The sequence below is a fragment of the Pleurodeles waltl genome, chromosome 9, assembly GCF_031143425.1.
Source record: "Pleurodeles waltl isolate 20211129_DDA chromosome 9, aPleWal1.hap1.20221129, whole genome shotgun sequence".
In the NCBI taxonomy this organism is placed as follows: Eukaryota; Metazoa; Chordata; class Amphibia; order Caudata; family Salamandridae; genus Pleurodeles; species Pleurodeles waltl.
The window spans coordinates 871,847,919-871,865,410 of NC_090448.1; the positions used below are offsets into that span (position 1 = coordinate 871,847,919).

Sequence of the window (17,492 nt, forward strand, 5' to 3'; positions counted from 1 at the left end):
CATTTAACTGAGGGTAAACTTGCAACGGCGTTCCCTGCCTGGGAACAGTCTTTGACATCATTCGGGGTCTGCGTCTACACATCGATCCAACGAAAGTTCCGCTGTCACTCCATAGAGGTGGAGCTCCGCCATCCAGATATCTCAGTCCTTTCATAACAATAGGTGCGACATCGGATGGGCGCTCATTGAGGTCTTTTGAAAGTCCCCATCTTGGAGCGACACGCGTCGCCGCGTAGGGGTCATAGTTCAACTCAGTGGTCCGAGTCTATTTCAGGTACACCATCCTAGCTGCGGAGACTTCTAATTAGTGCTGCCTTCTCATTTTGATTCTTGCCCGTTGAGGGTTTACAGGCTGTGCGTCGACAGCTGACTGATTTCGATCAACCCCCGTCAGAGCCTCGCCGGTGGGCCCGCCTTCTGGGCCTGCTCCTCGAGACTCTGTGACATCCCCTCCAGCCTCTGAGCATCTTCCGGGGTGCGAATGCTGCTGAGTTCATTGTGCCAGGTAAAGAGCAGCCCAAAGGGATGGCCCCATTGATACTTGATACCTTACTCCCTGATAAGGTTCGTCACCGGCTTGAGCGATCTACGCTGCTGTAATGTCATCATGGATAGATCTTGGTACAAGCCAACCCGATGGCCTTCAAACTCAATGATTTTGGTGTCACGAACTGCCGCCATGATGACCTCTCTCTGCTTATAATAGTGTAGACAGTTTAGTATATCTTGTGCCTGCCCTGGAGCCCGAGCGGGCCTGCCAGCCCTATGTGTTCTGTTGAGTAGAATATTTTGCTCTTTCTGGGCCTGTGCCACATGACCGAAATAGGCACCACAAAGTCCTCCAGTGGTCCCACTATTGCCTGTGCCGGAACCCCTTTGATCCGAAAGTTGGAGCGGCGTGATCTGTTTTCTAGGTCCTCTCTGGTATTGCAGTTCTTGTCTTGTAGGGCGAGGAGTTCTCTCCAATGACGGTCCTGTTCCTCCCCAATTGCGTCCTGGGCTTGTTCCACTGTGTCCACCTGCTGGCCCAGGTCAAGCACCTCCCTTTTTAGGTCTTTAATATCGGCTGTTATTTCCTGCTTCAGTGTTGCAAGGTCATCATGTAGGGACTCGAAGAGTTGTTCCATGAATGCTCTCGTCAGGGGAGCTCCATCATTCTCTGGCAACCCAGGCCCTGCCGCATCTCTGCACCCGGCTTCTGGCGATCTTGTCTGCTCTGTTCTTTTGGCAGAGGTTTTAGTGAAGGGGGCTCTCTTTTTTGCTGTGCATTTGGGATGCCATTCCTAAATGTCCATGCTCCTCGATTGCCAATAGGGAATACACCTCCTGACACAACAGGTATACTCAATCAGGCCAACAAATTGCTCTACGCTGTCTTCTCTCTGGTTTATGGCCCGGCACCGTCCCGCCAGCAGTGGGCACCCCCACCAATCACCGCCCGCACGACAGGTGCACTTAGCAGTGCTGACAAGTTATTATACGCTGGCTTTTCTCTGTTTTATGGCCCAGCAGTTTGAGATTCAGACCTACAGGTCACCTGTTTGTCCTCCGTGGTGCCCCTCTCCCTGGGGGCCTCATCTCTCAGCGGTGAGGGGGTGTCCAGCAGCTCTCCTCCACCCAGACACCTCAGCGTGTCTCCCGCAGCTCCCTCCCAGTCCACCACTCCAGCAAGTCCCGTGCCACTTGTCCGCCCAGCTGCTGGTCAGTGCTTCCCACCTGAGCCCAAATTGCCTGGCGCATCTCTCCCGTTGGCGCCACCTTCCTCCCAGTGCACACCGCAAGCAGCCTCACCGCTATTGCAGGGTTGTGCCGACAGCACCTCTCTCCATGCCCCCTATGGGCCTCCTCAGCCGCGCGTCTGCACGCGGCAGCCGGCACAGGCCTGGTCTCCTCGCTCCGCAGCAGCGTCGTCTGCCGGGTCGCCCTCTTCATCTCATCACCGCAGCCAGCATGTGGCATCCAGATATGCTCCAGCGATCCCCTCAGCAGCGCAACGGCAGAACCACCACGCAGGGAGCGCCGTCCCTGACGCCGCTCCGCCCAAGGCCCCCGGCCACCACGTGGCTGTCCAGCGCAGGCCTCCGCCTCAGGTGCCTTGCACCGGTCCCCAAGCCATCTAGGGGACCCAGGCCGCTCCAAATCGACCTCCAGTCGCGTATTCAGGCACCCAGGCCGGCACGCTACATCATCTGGTGTCGGAGCTCCGGCAGGATGCTGCTACTCAGCGGCCATATTGGCCACCCCCGCCTTTTTTAGCATCTAGTAAGGTTAAGAGAGAAGTATCGACTTATCTGTGTACAGTGGATGGAAGGAGTAATATTTTGCTCTAGGCCTCTTTAAAAACCCTGCTAGGCTGAGTGTTTTATTCCCTAGATTTCCTTCCATACGATTGGCTGTTCGTCTCCCCATAATCTTACTGTTGTCATTCAAAAGGCAGATGGACTGAGTAGAAGAGCAGAGCCTAGGATCCTTCACCAGTTTAGATAATGGAGGAATACTAGCTTCCTGCCATTGCACTGGTATTTTTCATTCTGATCGCCAGTAATCTGTTTGATTTAATTTTTTTAAGAAATCTTAACGTAGGTACCAAGATTCTCGTTTTTATAATGTCCTAAAGAGTGGGCAGATCTTTCAGCATGTGTGAGATTTTATTCCCCATCTAAAAACAATAGAAGGCCAGTTGGCCAGTTTAGTTTAACCCCTTCTGTGTCGTGGACGTAAGGGTTACGTCCAACGGCACAGTGCTCATGTGTCGAGGCCGTAACCATTACGTCCTCGGCACTAAGCTAAGAGGGAGTGCTAGCGCTCCCTCTGTGGGCTCCCTGCCCATCCCCCCCAAGGCAGGGACACAAGGGGAAACCCTTCCCCTTCCACCCCGACACTCTGATCCCCCCCACGTGACGTCTGATGACATCTGCGCACATTAATGCGCTGACCTCATCAGAGGCCACTTACCCAGTCATGTGATGGGGCCACTGAGAGGCTTCAAATGGAAGGAAAGGAAGTAAGTCTCTCAGACCAGTTCAAAAGCCGGATCGTAAAGCGATCTGGCTTTTGAAATGCCCTCTAGACACCAGGGATGTATTTTTAAACAAACTGGCATAAGGGGAGCTCCCCAGAGGGGGAATTTTTTTCAAGGCCTTTTCTGCCCCTCTTGGGGGCAGATCAGCCTATTGTTCAGCCGATCTGCCCCCGGGGGGGCAGTAACCACTAGGCTCCAGGGATCATATATATATGTATTCTTCGAGATTGGTCCTCTGTCACTAGCACCGGCAGTGGAGTGCACCACCCAGCAACCTTTAGACCATCCTTGTTTGAATATATATATATATATATATATATATATATATATATATATATATATATATATATATATATATATATATAATTTTTTTTTTTTTTTTTTTTTACAGTTTGTTTACAGTTCGGGAGCAACCCCTTAGGCAAGGGTCGCTCCCAAGGGGGCAAATTATATTTAGGCCATTTCTGCCCCCCTTGGGGGAAGATCGGCCTATTTTTATGAGGCCAGTCTGCCCACAAGGGGGGCAGAAACCACAAGACACCAGGGAGTTTTTTTTTTTGTATTGGGAATTCACAGAAAGGCAGCGACCCCTTAGGCAAGGGTCGCTCCCCGGGGGGGCAAATTTATTTTAGGATATTTGGTTTGCTGAGGATTCTGGGTAAGAAAACATTGGGGCATCCACGCAAGTCACACCTCCCTGGACTCCTTCGGGTGTCAAGTTTTCAGAAATGTCTGGGTTTGGTAGGTTTCCCTAGAAGGCTGCTGAGCCCAGGACCAAAAACACAGGTGCCCCCCTCCCACTCCCCCTGCAAAAACAGGTCATTTTGTATTTGATAATTTTGGTGTGTCCAGATAGTGTTTTGGGGCATTTCTTTTCGCGGGCAGTAGGCCTACCCACAAAAGCGAGGTACCATTTTTATTGGGAAACTTGGGGGAACGCTTGGTGGAAGGAAATTTGTGGCTCCTCTCTGATTTCAGAACTTTCTGTCACTGAAATGAGGAAAATTTGTTTTTTTATGGCCAAATTTTGAGGTTTGCAAAGGATTCTGGGTAACAGAACCTGGTCAGAGCCCCACAAGTCACCCCATCTTGGATTCCCCTAGGTGTCTAGTTTTCAAAACTGCGCAGGTTTGCTAGGTTTCCCTAGGTGCCGGCTGAGCTAGAGGCCAAAATCCACAGCTAGGCACTTTGCAAAAAACAGCTCTGTTTTCTTTGTGAAAATGTGATGTGTCCACGTTGTGTTTTGGGGCTTTTCCTGTCGCCTGCGCTAGGCCTACCCCCACAAGTGAGGTACCATTTTTATCAGGAGACTTGGGGGAACACACAGTAGCAAAACAAGTGTTATTGCCTCTGGTCTTTCTCTACATTTTTTCCTTCCAAATATAAAAGTGTGTGTAAAAAAAGGCGTCTATTTGAGAAATGCCCTGTAATTCACATGCTAGTATGGGCATCCCGGAATTCAGAGATGTGCAAATAACCACTGCTTCTCAACACCTTATCTTGTAGCCATTTTGGAAATGCAAAGGTTTTCTTGATACCTGTTTTTCACTTTTTTTATTTCAGCAAATGAATTGCTGTATACCTGGTATAGAATGAAAACCCATTGTAAGGTGCAGCTCATTTATTGGCTCTGGGTACCTAGGGTTCTTGATGAACCTACAAGCCCTATATATCCCCGCAACCAGAAGAGTCCAGCTTACGTAACGGTATATTGCTTTCAAAAATCTGACATCGCAGGAAAAAGTTAGAGTAAAAGTGGAGAAAAATGACTGTTTTTTTTTTTTTTACCTTAATTTCAATATTCTTTTATTTCAGCTGTTATTTTCTGTAGGAAACACTTGTAGGTCTACACAAATTACCCCTTGCTGAATTCAGAATCTGGTCTACTTTTCAGAAATGTTTAGCTTTCTGGGATCCAGCATTGGTTTCTCACCCATTTCGGTCACTAACTGGAAGGAGGCTGAAAGCACCAAAAATAGTAAAAATGGGGTATGTCCCAGTCAAATGTCAAAATTGTGTTGAAAAATTGGGTTTTCTAATTCAAGTCGGCCTGTTCCTGAAAGCTGGGAAGACGGTGATTTTACCACCGCGCAACCCCTTTGTTGATGCCATTGTCAGGGGAAAAAAACACAAGCCTTCTTCCGCGGCCCTTTTTTCCCATTTAAAAAAACAAAACAAAATGTTCGTGTATTTTGGCTAATTTCTTGGTCTCCTTCAGGGGAACCCACAAAGTCTGGGTATCTCTAGGATGTTGGAAATGAAAAAAAGGACGCAAATTTGGCATGGGTAGCTTATGTGAACAAAGTTATGAGGGCCTAAGCCCAAACTGCCCCAAATAGCCAAAAAAAGGCTTGGCAGCAAAGGGGTTAAATATTAATCAGATTTGAGTGATTCAGTATTCAGGTCATGTATAATTGGTTCTGTGACTGTTTTAAGGCTAGATTCGAAAGTCAAAGGTGCCCTTCAGCCTGTATTCTCATAATGTTACTAGGGCTCCTATCTGTTTTCCTCATTAATATTGCTATATGCCTAATTTTTGTTGCTATGACGCTAGCTCTGAGGATGCCTTTTATTTACTAAGAAATCGTTCTCTCAGGAAATGTCCACTGCAGTAAATTACATCAGCTGCTGCTTTGTCTAAGCTCTTAGAATTTTGTTTCTCTTTTCTTATGGTTATAAAGAGGTCTGTTAACCTTCTGCAGATAATTAGATTCTCCAGGGGCTTTATGCTGAAACAGGCCACCTAGCCAGTTGGACTACTCCTATTGATTGAATAGTAACAACAGGTCACATCAGTAAAGTTTGTGTTTCTTTTGTTTTTAGTTTACATTTGCCCCCCACCCTCTGCTTCAACTCAGAGCTAGCTCACTGTTTAGTGCTCACAATCCCCTTTTACCCTGTACCATCCTGTTTATCCAAGCCAACCCTAAATTAATTGCACTCAGAATTCTATTGAGAGGGTGTGATGTGTAGGGGTCTGTGCCTCTTAGGTACTGAGGCTGTACAACTGGCGAGCATATGTTGCCTTCACTGTCATCCATAACTACACAACCTGTACATTCCTATGCACCCATCACCCCGCCTCCCCGTCTCCAAGCCCTAGTTCATCTTCACCCTTCTGCTCTCCTTCCACCCTATCATCCCTCTGACTTCACTTCATTAGGCCCCACAGATCCTCCAACTCCTTACTTGGGTTATGCGCTTACAGTCTCAGCGTCTGAACTTGAAAAACACAAATATCAGGGAGTAATTTCTCAAACCTTTCAGTCTTGATAGGTGCCTGTGAAAATGGAGTCACACCCTTCCTTTTAAAATGTTATTTAAGCTCCCACCTTCTTTGATCGGTCCCCTTTGATAGATACGTGCAAGTTAAGATCTGATTTGAGTTCCGTGAAGAAGCCTTACAAGTTTCTTTCTTAATAGTCTCTATTTCTATAGGTAAGAATGTCCACCATAACTTTTCGTTGACAAATTATTGGATTTATAGCCTGTAATTGTTAATTTGCTCTTTTCCAATAGTCACTTTATATATTTAACTTTACTGCCTATTGGTTTGTTTTTAATTTCCATCATGACATCATTAGTTGAAAAACTTCCCCTCCCATCTCCACACTTTCCCTTGAATGGCAAATCGTAGGCTGTAGGAAACCCTATTTTCCATATTCTTGGTACTTCCTGCATTCTGTACTTTAAGTGGTCTTGAGGACAGCCTAGGCCTAAGTTGGTGTTTATGCTAGAGGTTCAGTAAACTTATAGTGCAGAGACACCACTTTCTCTGATTGCCTTTTAGAATTCTTATTGGATTGCTAACTTCACCTTCCTCAGTACACATCTGACTTGGTTCTGGCATTTTATTAGATTCCCTTTTCAAGTGCACTTATGGCTCAGTGCTTATTGAATGATGTCCTGTGAAGGATTAAACTTACTCTCGCATTGGGTAAACATTCTTCTGGGTGCGGAATCTAAAGGAATCAGAATGGGATCATTGGCAGAATATGCTATGTGGGTCTTGATGTTTACCCTATCTCCACTTCAAAAAGGCGTGCCACGCAGCTGTAGAATTAGCCTTTCTATTTTGGGATTTGTTTTCGCAGACCTCAGTTTTTGGTAGGGGTGTATGCTGCTCTTTCAGTTGTTACGTCTGGTAATTCATCACTTTAAATCACTTCGCTTTAAGTACCTCCTGTGGTGATTTCTTTAATATTGTTTTAGCATTTGTTTCTGCATTACTAAAGTTAAGGTTTTGGGCAGCATCTTTTGGTGGCGCACATGCATTTTTTTCTTTTTCTCATAAAATGGCTTTTGAGCAGCTGTGAGGAGGAGTTGGTACCAAAATCTGAATGGTCTTTGTACCCTGCAAGTTTGAGGCTTGGTTGATTTACAAGGATTGAAGTTAGAATAGGTACTTTTAACTTGTAGGTCTTGTTGAACACTCCAAATCCTAACCATCCTTCCATTTATGGGTTCTACATCCATGTATGGAACCTCTCCCTGCTGTCTCTTTTGGCAGACTGGTTACTCTGGGTTCAGTATGAAAACGGAGTGCTGTACTGTTTGTGGCGTCTTTGCTAGTAATTCGTCACGAAACATGGTATGCTGTGATATGGAGCTCCAAAGATTACACCATCCCTGAACAGTTTGGCAGACTGGGAGCATAGAGCAGATTACCTCCAGCCATATTGAGACTCGCTTGGCTGACAGGGTGCTCGCTCATTTTTTTTCAGGTTTAGCTGCCGGCGGTTGCGTGTCTTCATGCCGTTTTTCCATGACATGAAGACCGCAAACACGATAAGGCAACAGAGAATGGAAAAGAGTAGGAGAGAAGTTGCACACTAAGTGCAAAATTTTTCAGGGTGGTTGGGGGGGGGGGGGGGGGGGGGGAAGATATCTGCTCTAGAAATTACTGCTTGCCCGTTTTGCTTTTTATTTTGCTTCGAAACAGGCAGCAGCCACAACTTAAGGGAGTCCAAGTTAAGGTGCCTCAGCCAGTGTCTATCTTGACTTTGCTATTCAGTTCCCAACTTTATAATTGCTCCTGTGTGACTGCATTGTCTCTTTGACCTTTTGTGATTGTGCAGGAATATACATATGAAACATACAACCATTACACTTTTTACAGTTTACAGTACTTTAACAGCTGCCTGTTTAAAGCTATTTGCTCTACTTAATCTCATACTGAACTCTTTCACGTGTAGATGACTATACTGATCTAGTTTCCCAGTTAGAATAAAGTCCATTTTCTTTATAACTACTATTTCAGCTGTTATGAGCCTTGAATTTTCCTGTTGAGCAGGAGTGTATTTAGGGGAAATATTTTCATCTGCTTTAAATATTCCACTATAAGTAGGCCCATGTAGACCGGTTACTAAAAGTAGTCCCTTGGCACTTGCTCCAAAAGTTGAATCTGACTCCTTTAACTCTTGCCTAAATTGGTGCATATCAAATAAGGATGCATAGGCAATGTTAGTCACTCTTCAAAATACTTTAAATGTGGGAATACTAAGAACTCAAATCTTCTCCAGCACTGGATCTTTCATATATTTACTTGCTTTGAATATTTTCCCATTTTTGTCCTGCCATTAATTCTTTTTATTCTGTGCCTATTAGTATCTTGTCCACCTCTTTGAATCTGCAGTTTTTATCTAACACATCATTTTAGCTTGTCAGCAGACACAGAAGACACCTTTTTGTTTCCTTCTTTCCGTGGGACTTCCTGCAGTCACAAATTCTCTTAGCAATACTTCTTCCAAAGCCAACTTAGTTCCTTTTTAGGTCAGGGAAGACCTAAGGCCCGAATTGGATCTTTGCAAATTGGCTACTCCTGGAATACATTTAAAAAATCAGCGTGTTCCCCTGGATTGCTATATCTGCTGTAACTTATTGTCTAATACTTTAAAAAAAGTAAATGAGATTCAATCTTTTCTCTAGAGTGATGTAGCTCAGGAGCTGTATCCATTAGTTTAATTGACAAAATCATAAGTATATGGATACCTTCCCTTTTGTCTGTAAGGGCATGAAACATTTGAATTAGGCCTCCTCTCTGAAAAAGTGCAATTCCATGCTGAGAAATCCTTCTCTTGTCTGACAAAGGTCCCAAATCTACTATTGCTGCTTACTTGTGACAGCCTTGTACATCAGCTGCTACAACTTAGTCTCTGACCTCTGCATTACCCAGACAACCATTTTCTGTAGTTTTCATCTGTATGTCCCTGTTTATGGCAACGTCTTTCTAGCTGATGAAAGTCTGTTTTCTTCAGCAGCTTTTTAGTGGCTGTTTGGGACAGTCTGAGTTTTGTAGCCTTGTGCTCGGACTTGAAACAAGGAGACCCATGATCCCATACACTTTCCAGAAAAGTGAATACTTCGTAGCTCTCAGTGCTTTAATAGCATTGTATCAATGGCCAGCAAAATCTTGGTCTCAGCAAGAAAATGAATCTTTTCCTTATGTCTTTCTTCACATGCCCGTGAACCCTAGAGTTCGAATTAGACTTGTAGATTAGTTTCCGCACTCGAGGTTGTTCTAGGGATTTTCTTTTTGGCGATATAATTCATTCCAGTTTTTGTATAGTAACACTGGAGAGAACTGGTAACTGTCTTTTTTTTCTTTCTTTTCAGGAGGGAATGCCCCTTTAAAGAGGATTGTCATCCCACACTTTTTTTTACAGTATAGAAAATACTGGAAAGCCCACTCAACTGCAAACTCGTAGCTCTGTATTGAGTTTTATGAACGTGAAGGCTGTACACTACTTCTTTCCAGATTCAATTATGTGTTTGCTCACTAAAAAAGTTGGAAAATAATGAATGTTCTGTATCATAGCACCTCCACCGGTAGTCCTAAATGTAGAATGTTCTGGACATTGTGCTGGGACTCTGGAATGCCATGCAGCATAGGTGCAAAAAGCCACCTCGTAGTAAAAACAAAACTAGGCTTTCTTTTACTTTTTCCCTGGACTAGCCATTGTAAAAAAAATAGAAAAAAAATACATTATTTCTCCTGTGGTTGTTAAACATGGTCACCTGAATCTAAAAAAAAAAAAAAAAAAAGTAAACACTCTTCTTCTAAAACATCCTGGATCTTTAAATGGAAAGGATTTGTAATTTGGTGCCTCTAAAATGGTGATGACACAATTACTTGTCAAGCTGTCATTAGTCCCTATCTTCTGCACTTGACAAGATCAAATCCTCAGTTTTCGTCTTTAAAAATAAAGATTATCCTGGCATACGGAAAAGACCTACTGACAAATTGTTGCTAACAATTCCAGTGGTCAAAGACTTTTTGTGAAAACTTGTAGAAAATATTTCCTCCTAGGTGTCCGCCTTCTGCTTGATTGATTCTTTCCATATTAATAACGCCTATATTTGAACTGATGAAGATGGTTGCATTGTAGTGACATTTTTGGTGCTGCTTGTATTAGCTATCACATCAGCTAGGAGGGCTTGTGAACCTGAGGCATTGACATTGACATTAAAACCATACAGTGTTTTACTGCAGAAGAGTAATCTTGAACACCTCCTTTCTTTAAGGTAGTGTAGAATGTTCACATAAATCAAACAATTTATTTACTGGTATGTTTCAGTAACCCCTCTAATCGAGCATAGAGATACTTTCCTTCATTTGATGTTGAGAGTGTCAAGGTTTTACTTGCATGGAGCAAAGGCGTAAAACTAATCAATTGTTAGTCATGATCTCCACTGGACAGGATGGCATGCTATATTAGTTACGTGCATAGCTTGTTGTCATCAGGTAGGTAATGAGCCTCTTCCTGGTAGACTGAAAGTACACAGTACATGAGGAAAGGCAGCTGCTGCTTAATTGAGAAATGTTCTCTGGTGGACGTATATAAAACAGCCACTGAGTATTACTGTTAAGATACCACGACCGACACCTTAATCGACCAAGCAGTGTTTATAAAAAATAAATAATAATAAAAAAAACGTTTTGGTTGACATTGCTGTACTCATGCAGCCATACTAGCCTGTCTTCGCTATTGAATATTGACATCTACTTTTGAGAGAGATACTTTCTGTTCTCTATTCACGACTATCTGTGATATTCCTGCCTTTCTAAGGAAATGTTACTTGTAATCCTAATTCTGTAGTATGGGTATCCTCTGAAATCATGAGCAACCCTCCCACCTCCCCTGTTAGTTTTAACTGCAGTGGATCTTTAATACATTAGATACAGTCTTTCAAATAGAACTCGAGCAGTGAGGCAAACTGCCAGTGCTGTACCAACTATGAGATGGAATCTGCTAGCTCCTTATTGGAGCAGTGCATTTGTTTTAACCTTCTGTCCTCTTTACCTAGCAGCCATCCTTTTCCTTCAATTAAACATGAATTCATACTACAATAATGAATAGAAGTGTTCATTGTTCCCTGTATGCTGTTTGTCATATTCTCTGTATATAACTTACAGATAGCTATGATGCTGAACTTTGATTACAAGTAAGTAACATTTCCTTTAAGTTGCATTAATAATGCTAAATTTGGTGGTGCTCTTTTTGTCACTTAAGTTTTTTGCTTTTGTTCCTAGTAAACATCACAAATACAATAAAAGGGGTCTGAAAATACTATGCCCTTCTCATTAACACTGTACAGATAATACCTATTTCAACAATACTGTTTCCCCACAAAGTGAACACACTCAATTCGTAGTCATCAATTCTAGTCCACATTCTTTAAAATGTCACTGGGAATTAAAGGGAGGAATGGGAAGAGCAGAATTAGTGTTTCAGATATGGAGAGGGGGCAGTGGGGAGCCTAAAAGTGGTTATAGCCCACATGCTCGGCTGGTGGTACTCTTGATAAGTTGAAGTGTAGTTAGGCTTCTGAGGTGCAACTTTGTCCACGTTTTTTTAAATCAAACAAAGACCCTGAAGAGGAATGCCTTGATTCCCTAGATCTTGAACTATGAGACCATGACCTTGTCCTAGAACTGTGCCGAGGCCTGGAATGATGTAATGGCAAATTGTCATTGTAGGAAGTTGGCTCTGTATGTGCTATTTCAAAGTAAGGAATAGCATGCACAGAGTCCAAGGGTTCCCCTTAGAGGTAAAATAGTGGTAAAAATAGATAGTACTAATGCTCTATTTTGTGGTAGTGTGGTCGAGCAGTAGGCTTATCCAAGGAGTAGTGTTAAGCATTTGCTGTACATACACATAGACAATAAATGAGGTACACACACTCAGAGACAAATCCAGCCAATAGGTTTTGTTATAGAAAAATATATTTTCTTAGTTTATTTTAAGAACCACAGGTTCAAATTTAACATGTAATATCTTGTTTGAAAGGTATTGCAGGTAAGTACATTAGGAACTTTGAATCATTTCAATTGCATGTATACTTTTCAAGTTGTTCACAAATAGCTACTTTAAAAGTGGACACTTAGTGCAATTTTCACAGTTCCTGGGGGAGGTAAGTTTTTGTTAGTTTTACCAGGTAAGTAAGACACTTACAGGGTTCAGTTCTTGGTCCAAGGTAGCCCACCGTTGGGGGTTCAGAGCAACCCCAAAGTCACCACACCAGCAGCTCAGGGCCGGTCAGGTGCAGAGTTCAAAGTGGTGCCCAAAACGCATAGGCTAGAATGGAGAGAAGGGGGTGCCCCGGTTCCGGTCTGCTTGCAGGTAAGTACCCGCGTCTTCGGAGGGCAGACCAGGAGGGTTTTGTAGGGCACCGGGGGGGACACAAGCCCACACAGAAATTTCACCCTCAGCAGCGCGGGGGCGGCCGGGTGCAGTGTAGAAACAAGCGTCGGGTTTTCAATGTTAGTCTATGAGAGATCAACGGATCTCTTCAGCGCTGCAGGCAGGCAAGGGGGGGCTTCCTCGGGGAAACCTCCACTTGGGCAAGGGAGAGGGACTCCTGGGGGTCACTTCTCCAGTGAAAGTCCGGTCCTTCAGGTCCTGGGGGCTGCGGGTGCAGGGTCTTTTCCAGGCGTCGGGACTTAGGTTTCAGAGAGTCGCGGTCAGGGGAAGCCTCGGGATTCCCTCTGCAGGCGGCGCTGTGGGGGCTCAGGGGGGACAGGTTTTGGTACTCACAGTCGGAGAGTAGTCCGGGGGTCCTCCCTGAGGTGTTGGTTCTCCACCAGCCGAGTCGGGGTCGCCGGGTGCAGTGTTGCAAGTCTCACGCTTCTTGCGGGGAGATTGCAGGGTCTTTAAAGCTGCTCCTCGAAACAAAGTTGCAGTCTTTTTGGAGCAGGTCCGCTGTCCTCTGGAGTTTCTTGTCTTTTTCGAAGCAGGGCAGTCCTCAGAGGATTCAGAGGTCGCTGGTCCCTTGGAAGGCGTCGCTGGAGCAGAGTTCTTTGGAAGGCAGGAGACAGGCCGTGAGTTTCTGGAGCCAAGGCAGTTGTCGTCTTCTGGTCTTCCTCTGCAGGGGTTTTCAGCTAGGCAGTCCTTCTTCTTGTAGTTTGCAGGAATCTAATTTTCTAGGGTTCAGGGTAGCCCTTAAATACTAAATTTAAGGGCGTGTTTAGGTCTGGGGGGTTAGTAGCCAATGGCTACTAGCCCTGAGGGTGGGTACACCCTCTTTGTGCCTCCTTCCAAGGGGAGGGGGTCACAATCCTAACCCTATTGGGGGAATCCTCCATCTGCAAGATGGAGGATTTCTAAAAGTTAGTCACCTCAGCTCAGGACACCTTAGGGGCTGTCCTGACTGGCCAGTGACTCCTCCTTGTTATTCTCATTCTTTTCCCCGGCCTTGCCGCCAAAAGTGGGGGCTGGGGCCGGAGGGGGCGGGCAACTCCACTAGCTGGAGTGCCCTGCGGTGCTGTGACAAAGGGGTGAGCCTTTGAGGCTCACCGCCAGGTGTTACAGCTCCTGCCTGGGGGAGGTGTTAGCATCCCCACCCAGTGCAGGCTTTGTTACTGGCCTCAGAGTGACAAAGGCACTCTCCCCATGGGGCCAGCAACATGTCTCTAGTGTGGCAGGCTGCTGGAACTAGTCAGCCTACACGGATAGTCGGTTAAGTTTCAGGGGGCACCTCTAAGGTGCCCTCTGGGGTGTATTTTGCAATAAAATGTACACTGGCATCAGTGTGCATTTATTGTGCTGAGAAGTTTGATACCAAACTTCCCAGTTTTCAGTGTAGCCATTATGGTGCTGTGGAGTTCGTGTTTGACAGACTCCCAGACCATATACTCTTATGGCTACCCTGCACTTACAATGTCTAAGGTTTTGTTTAGACACTGTAGGGGTACCATGCTCATGCACTGGTACCCTCACCTATGGTATAGTGCACCCTGCCTTAGGGCTGTAAGGCCTGCTAGAGGGGTGTCTTACCTATACTGCATAGGCAGTGAGAGGCTGGCATGGCACCCTGAGGGGAGTGCCATGTCGACTTACTCGTTTTGTCCTCACTAGCACACACAAGCTGGCAAGCAGTGTGTCTGTGCTGAGTGAGAGGTCTCCAGGGTGGCATAAGACATGCTGCAGCCCTTAGAGACCTTCCTTGGCATCAGGGCCCTTGGTACTAGAAGTACCAGTTACAAGGGACTTATCTGGATGCCATGGTCTGTAATTGTGGATACAAAAGTACAGGTTAGGGAAAGAACACTGGTGCTGGGGCCTGGTTAGCAGGCCTCAGCACACTTTCAATTGTAAACATAGCATCAGCAAAGGCAAAAAGTCAGGGGGCAACCATGCCAAGGAGGCATTTCCTTACAGTCATGCTTTGAGGGAACTGCTACCGGGAGAGGTCCTGTAGTTGGAGCTCTGCGTGGTGATGGCTGGTGGTCGCAGTGAAGAAAGAATACAACGAGTAGGAGCTGGAAGTGTCATAGCTCTAAAAGACAAATGTGGTGGATAAGAGTATGGAATTGCCATTGGAGAGAGGCCTAGTTGGTGAGTAGGCTCCGGAATATTCAGAGTATGATTCTAAAGGAGGAGTCACCACCTTCATTCTTGTAAGCCGATTCAGTTGTCTCTACAGAAGCCGTAGATTCTGTGATACACTGTAACACCCTCAGCGATGTCCATCACGGTACTCTGAAATGTTTGCTTCTTTCTGCCTCGCAAATCTTTCTGTGCTAAATCTTTTTTGTTTTTTTTCCCCCCTCAAATCTCTGTGGAGAAGGTCTTGCAGTGCTTGCATCTGTCCAGGATGTGAGAGGCCAGAAGATGAAGAATGCACACACTATGGGGGGCTTTTGTAACAGTCTTCCAGTCACGGGCAGGACAGTTCAATTTTCCCTTTCAGGAAAAGCCAAAAGATTACTCTAAGCCATAAAGGAGTTTAAGTGAAGTCAGGTTAAGAGAGAGAGAGAGTCTGAAACAGCAGAGGTCAGATCTCTAGACTCGTACCTCCAGGAGACCGGAAAAAGGACTGGGGCAACTGTCACCTGCATGGCATGATGGGCTTCAGGTGGGCTTGAAGTCCTCAAAGGCACATTGTCACTTTTCAGCTTGATGTTACAGCAACATATTTGACTACATTTCCCTTCATTTATTTGAAAACGTTTTGCAAAAAAGGCTTTTAAAATGTCCCCTATTGTTCTCAGGACATGTCTGTTTTTAAGTGGAGGAAATTTGTAGGCTGCAAAATTATTTTTGCCATCTGTAAATTCCTAGCCTTTCCAAAACAAGGCAAAGATAAAGCAGAGAACTGTATTCTTTGGAAGAAGCGGTTTGAACTCACACGTGGGTAGGGCTTTTCACTGCACATGATTTAAGTTGATTCCCCTGCAGGAGAAATCGTATTACAGGTAAGAATCCATCTCTTTTCGCATCTGATTTCAAAAAGGTGGCATTCAATATTTTCAATGTTTTTTTTGCAATTTGCAGTGCAGAAAAATGTTAGTATCTTGCTCCCTCCTAGAAACTTTTAAATCAATCGTGCTACTTATCTCTTAGAGAGGAAAGCACATGATTCCAGACAATCCTCTTTCCAACTAGGCACTTCTCATATGATGTACAATATTAGACTGGATAGAGGAAGGTGCCTGATTTCATGAGTGATGGCGGAGCTGTCCTGTAAAAGTGTCTTGTGAGCTTTTTTGCAGCGTGTAGCCTCTATCTGTCCAGTTTTGTCAGATGCTTAACTTTGTACAATGACGTCTACTCTCCTCACTCAAGTTAGCGACAAAGCAGGAAGGGGCAATGAATGGTATACATCACGTCTGAGTCTGGTGCTTCTCCTTGCTCTAGTCCTCAAACCTGAAACAAGTACTGTTGAAGGTAGGGTAGGGCTTTTATTAATTTTATGGTAGGTCACTTTGTCCCCGGCCCAAAACAGCTCTCATTGAGTATTTTGTGGGATGTCAAAATTAGCTGGATAAGTATCAACCCACCCTCCAGACTTGACCTAATCTGATCTACCAGCTGTGTTGCTGGATGTCCAAATTTGCATGCCAATTTGAATGGTCACATTCATATTTTATGAACTGTGGCTGTTAGTTGCTTAAATTGTAAGATCTATCTATCTTACTGAATAGTCTTAACGCGTATTCTTGGATTCTTTTAGGACACCTTAATTGTGTGGTCTGAAGCTGAAAATTATGATTTGGCTCTTAGTTTTCAAGAAAAAGCAGGATGTGATGAAATCTGGGAAAAGATATGTCAGGTAAGTTTTAAACTTAAATTATTAAAATTACAGTCAGAATGTTCTCTCTCTCACCAAGCCATAGCAGGCCTTTCGTAATCATTGGTTTCTGATGCAGAAAGCTGATTAAACTTCTCTTTAAAAGTGCTACACTGAGGAGATTGAAACGATTGTAAGACGCTTCTGCGACACTTGTAGAAGAAAAAAAACCTTAGGGATAAATGTTTTTTTTTTTTTTTTTTTTTACATGTTCTTCGTGCTGTTGTCAGCTTACAGTGGTATTAGTGCCTGCCCATTTCTTACCATTTATCAGAATTATTGCTCATTTTCTTGTTTATTAATTAGCTTGTGTGGACTGTCCTTTTTTTGTGTCTTTGTACACCTTATTTTTAAAGCACTACTGTTTTCTTTTTGTTTAGGAATTTAATGGCAGCTGGAAAACATATGCACTGTCTCCTTTGTTTACTTCTCTTCTCCCTCCACTGTGTTCTTCGTTTTTCTCTGTCACCCTTGTGGGTCTAACCTGCAGTCTCCCTGGTGCTTTCGCCTTAGTGTGCTTGTCCCACCTGAGTTTTTCACTCCCTGTGCTTCTCCCACTAGCTTCACGTTGTTCCGTGCCCTTTGTTGCTTCCCCCACCATGTGTTGCTTTCCCCATTTACCCACCTGCTTTAGGTCTCTTTAAGTAGCATCTGTGTGATTTTGTAGGTGTGCCCTCACTTGGTGCGGCAATCCACGTCATAGGCTTTTTTCCCCCCTCACTAAAACCATTGCTAAATCCAATTGGTCCAGACATGAGACCTTTTTGGCCTTGACAGTGCTTGTTTTTTGTAGTAACAAATATTGAACTTTAGTTCTGTAACATTTAATTAAGTGAATGTGCATGCATGCAGCAGCACTGAACCTGGTGTTTTAAAAATATTGTATATCCAGATTCAA

General features: G+C 44.5%; 1 protein-coding gene across 2 annotated transcripts in view; it reads left to right on the forward strand.

Moving 5' to 3' along the window:
• Positions 1-17,492, forward strand: part of PPP4R3A (protein phosphatase 4 regulatory subunit 3A) — a 266,563-nt gene that overhangs the window by 43,368 nt on the left and 205,703 nt on the right. For both annotated transcript variants that reach the window (XM_069208168.1, XM_069208169.1), the window contains exon 3: positions 16,478-16,576. In XM_069208168.1, the coding sequence (XP_069064269.1) occupies positions 16,478-16,576 (99 nt within the window). The remainder of the gene's footprint in view (positions 1-16,477; positions 16,577-17,492) is intronic.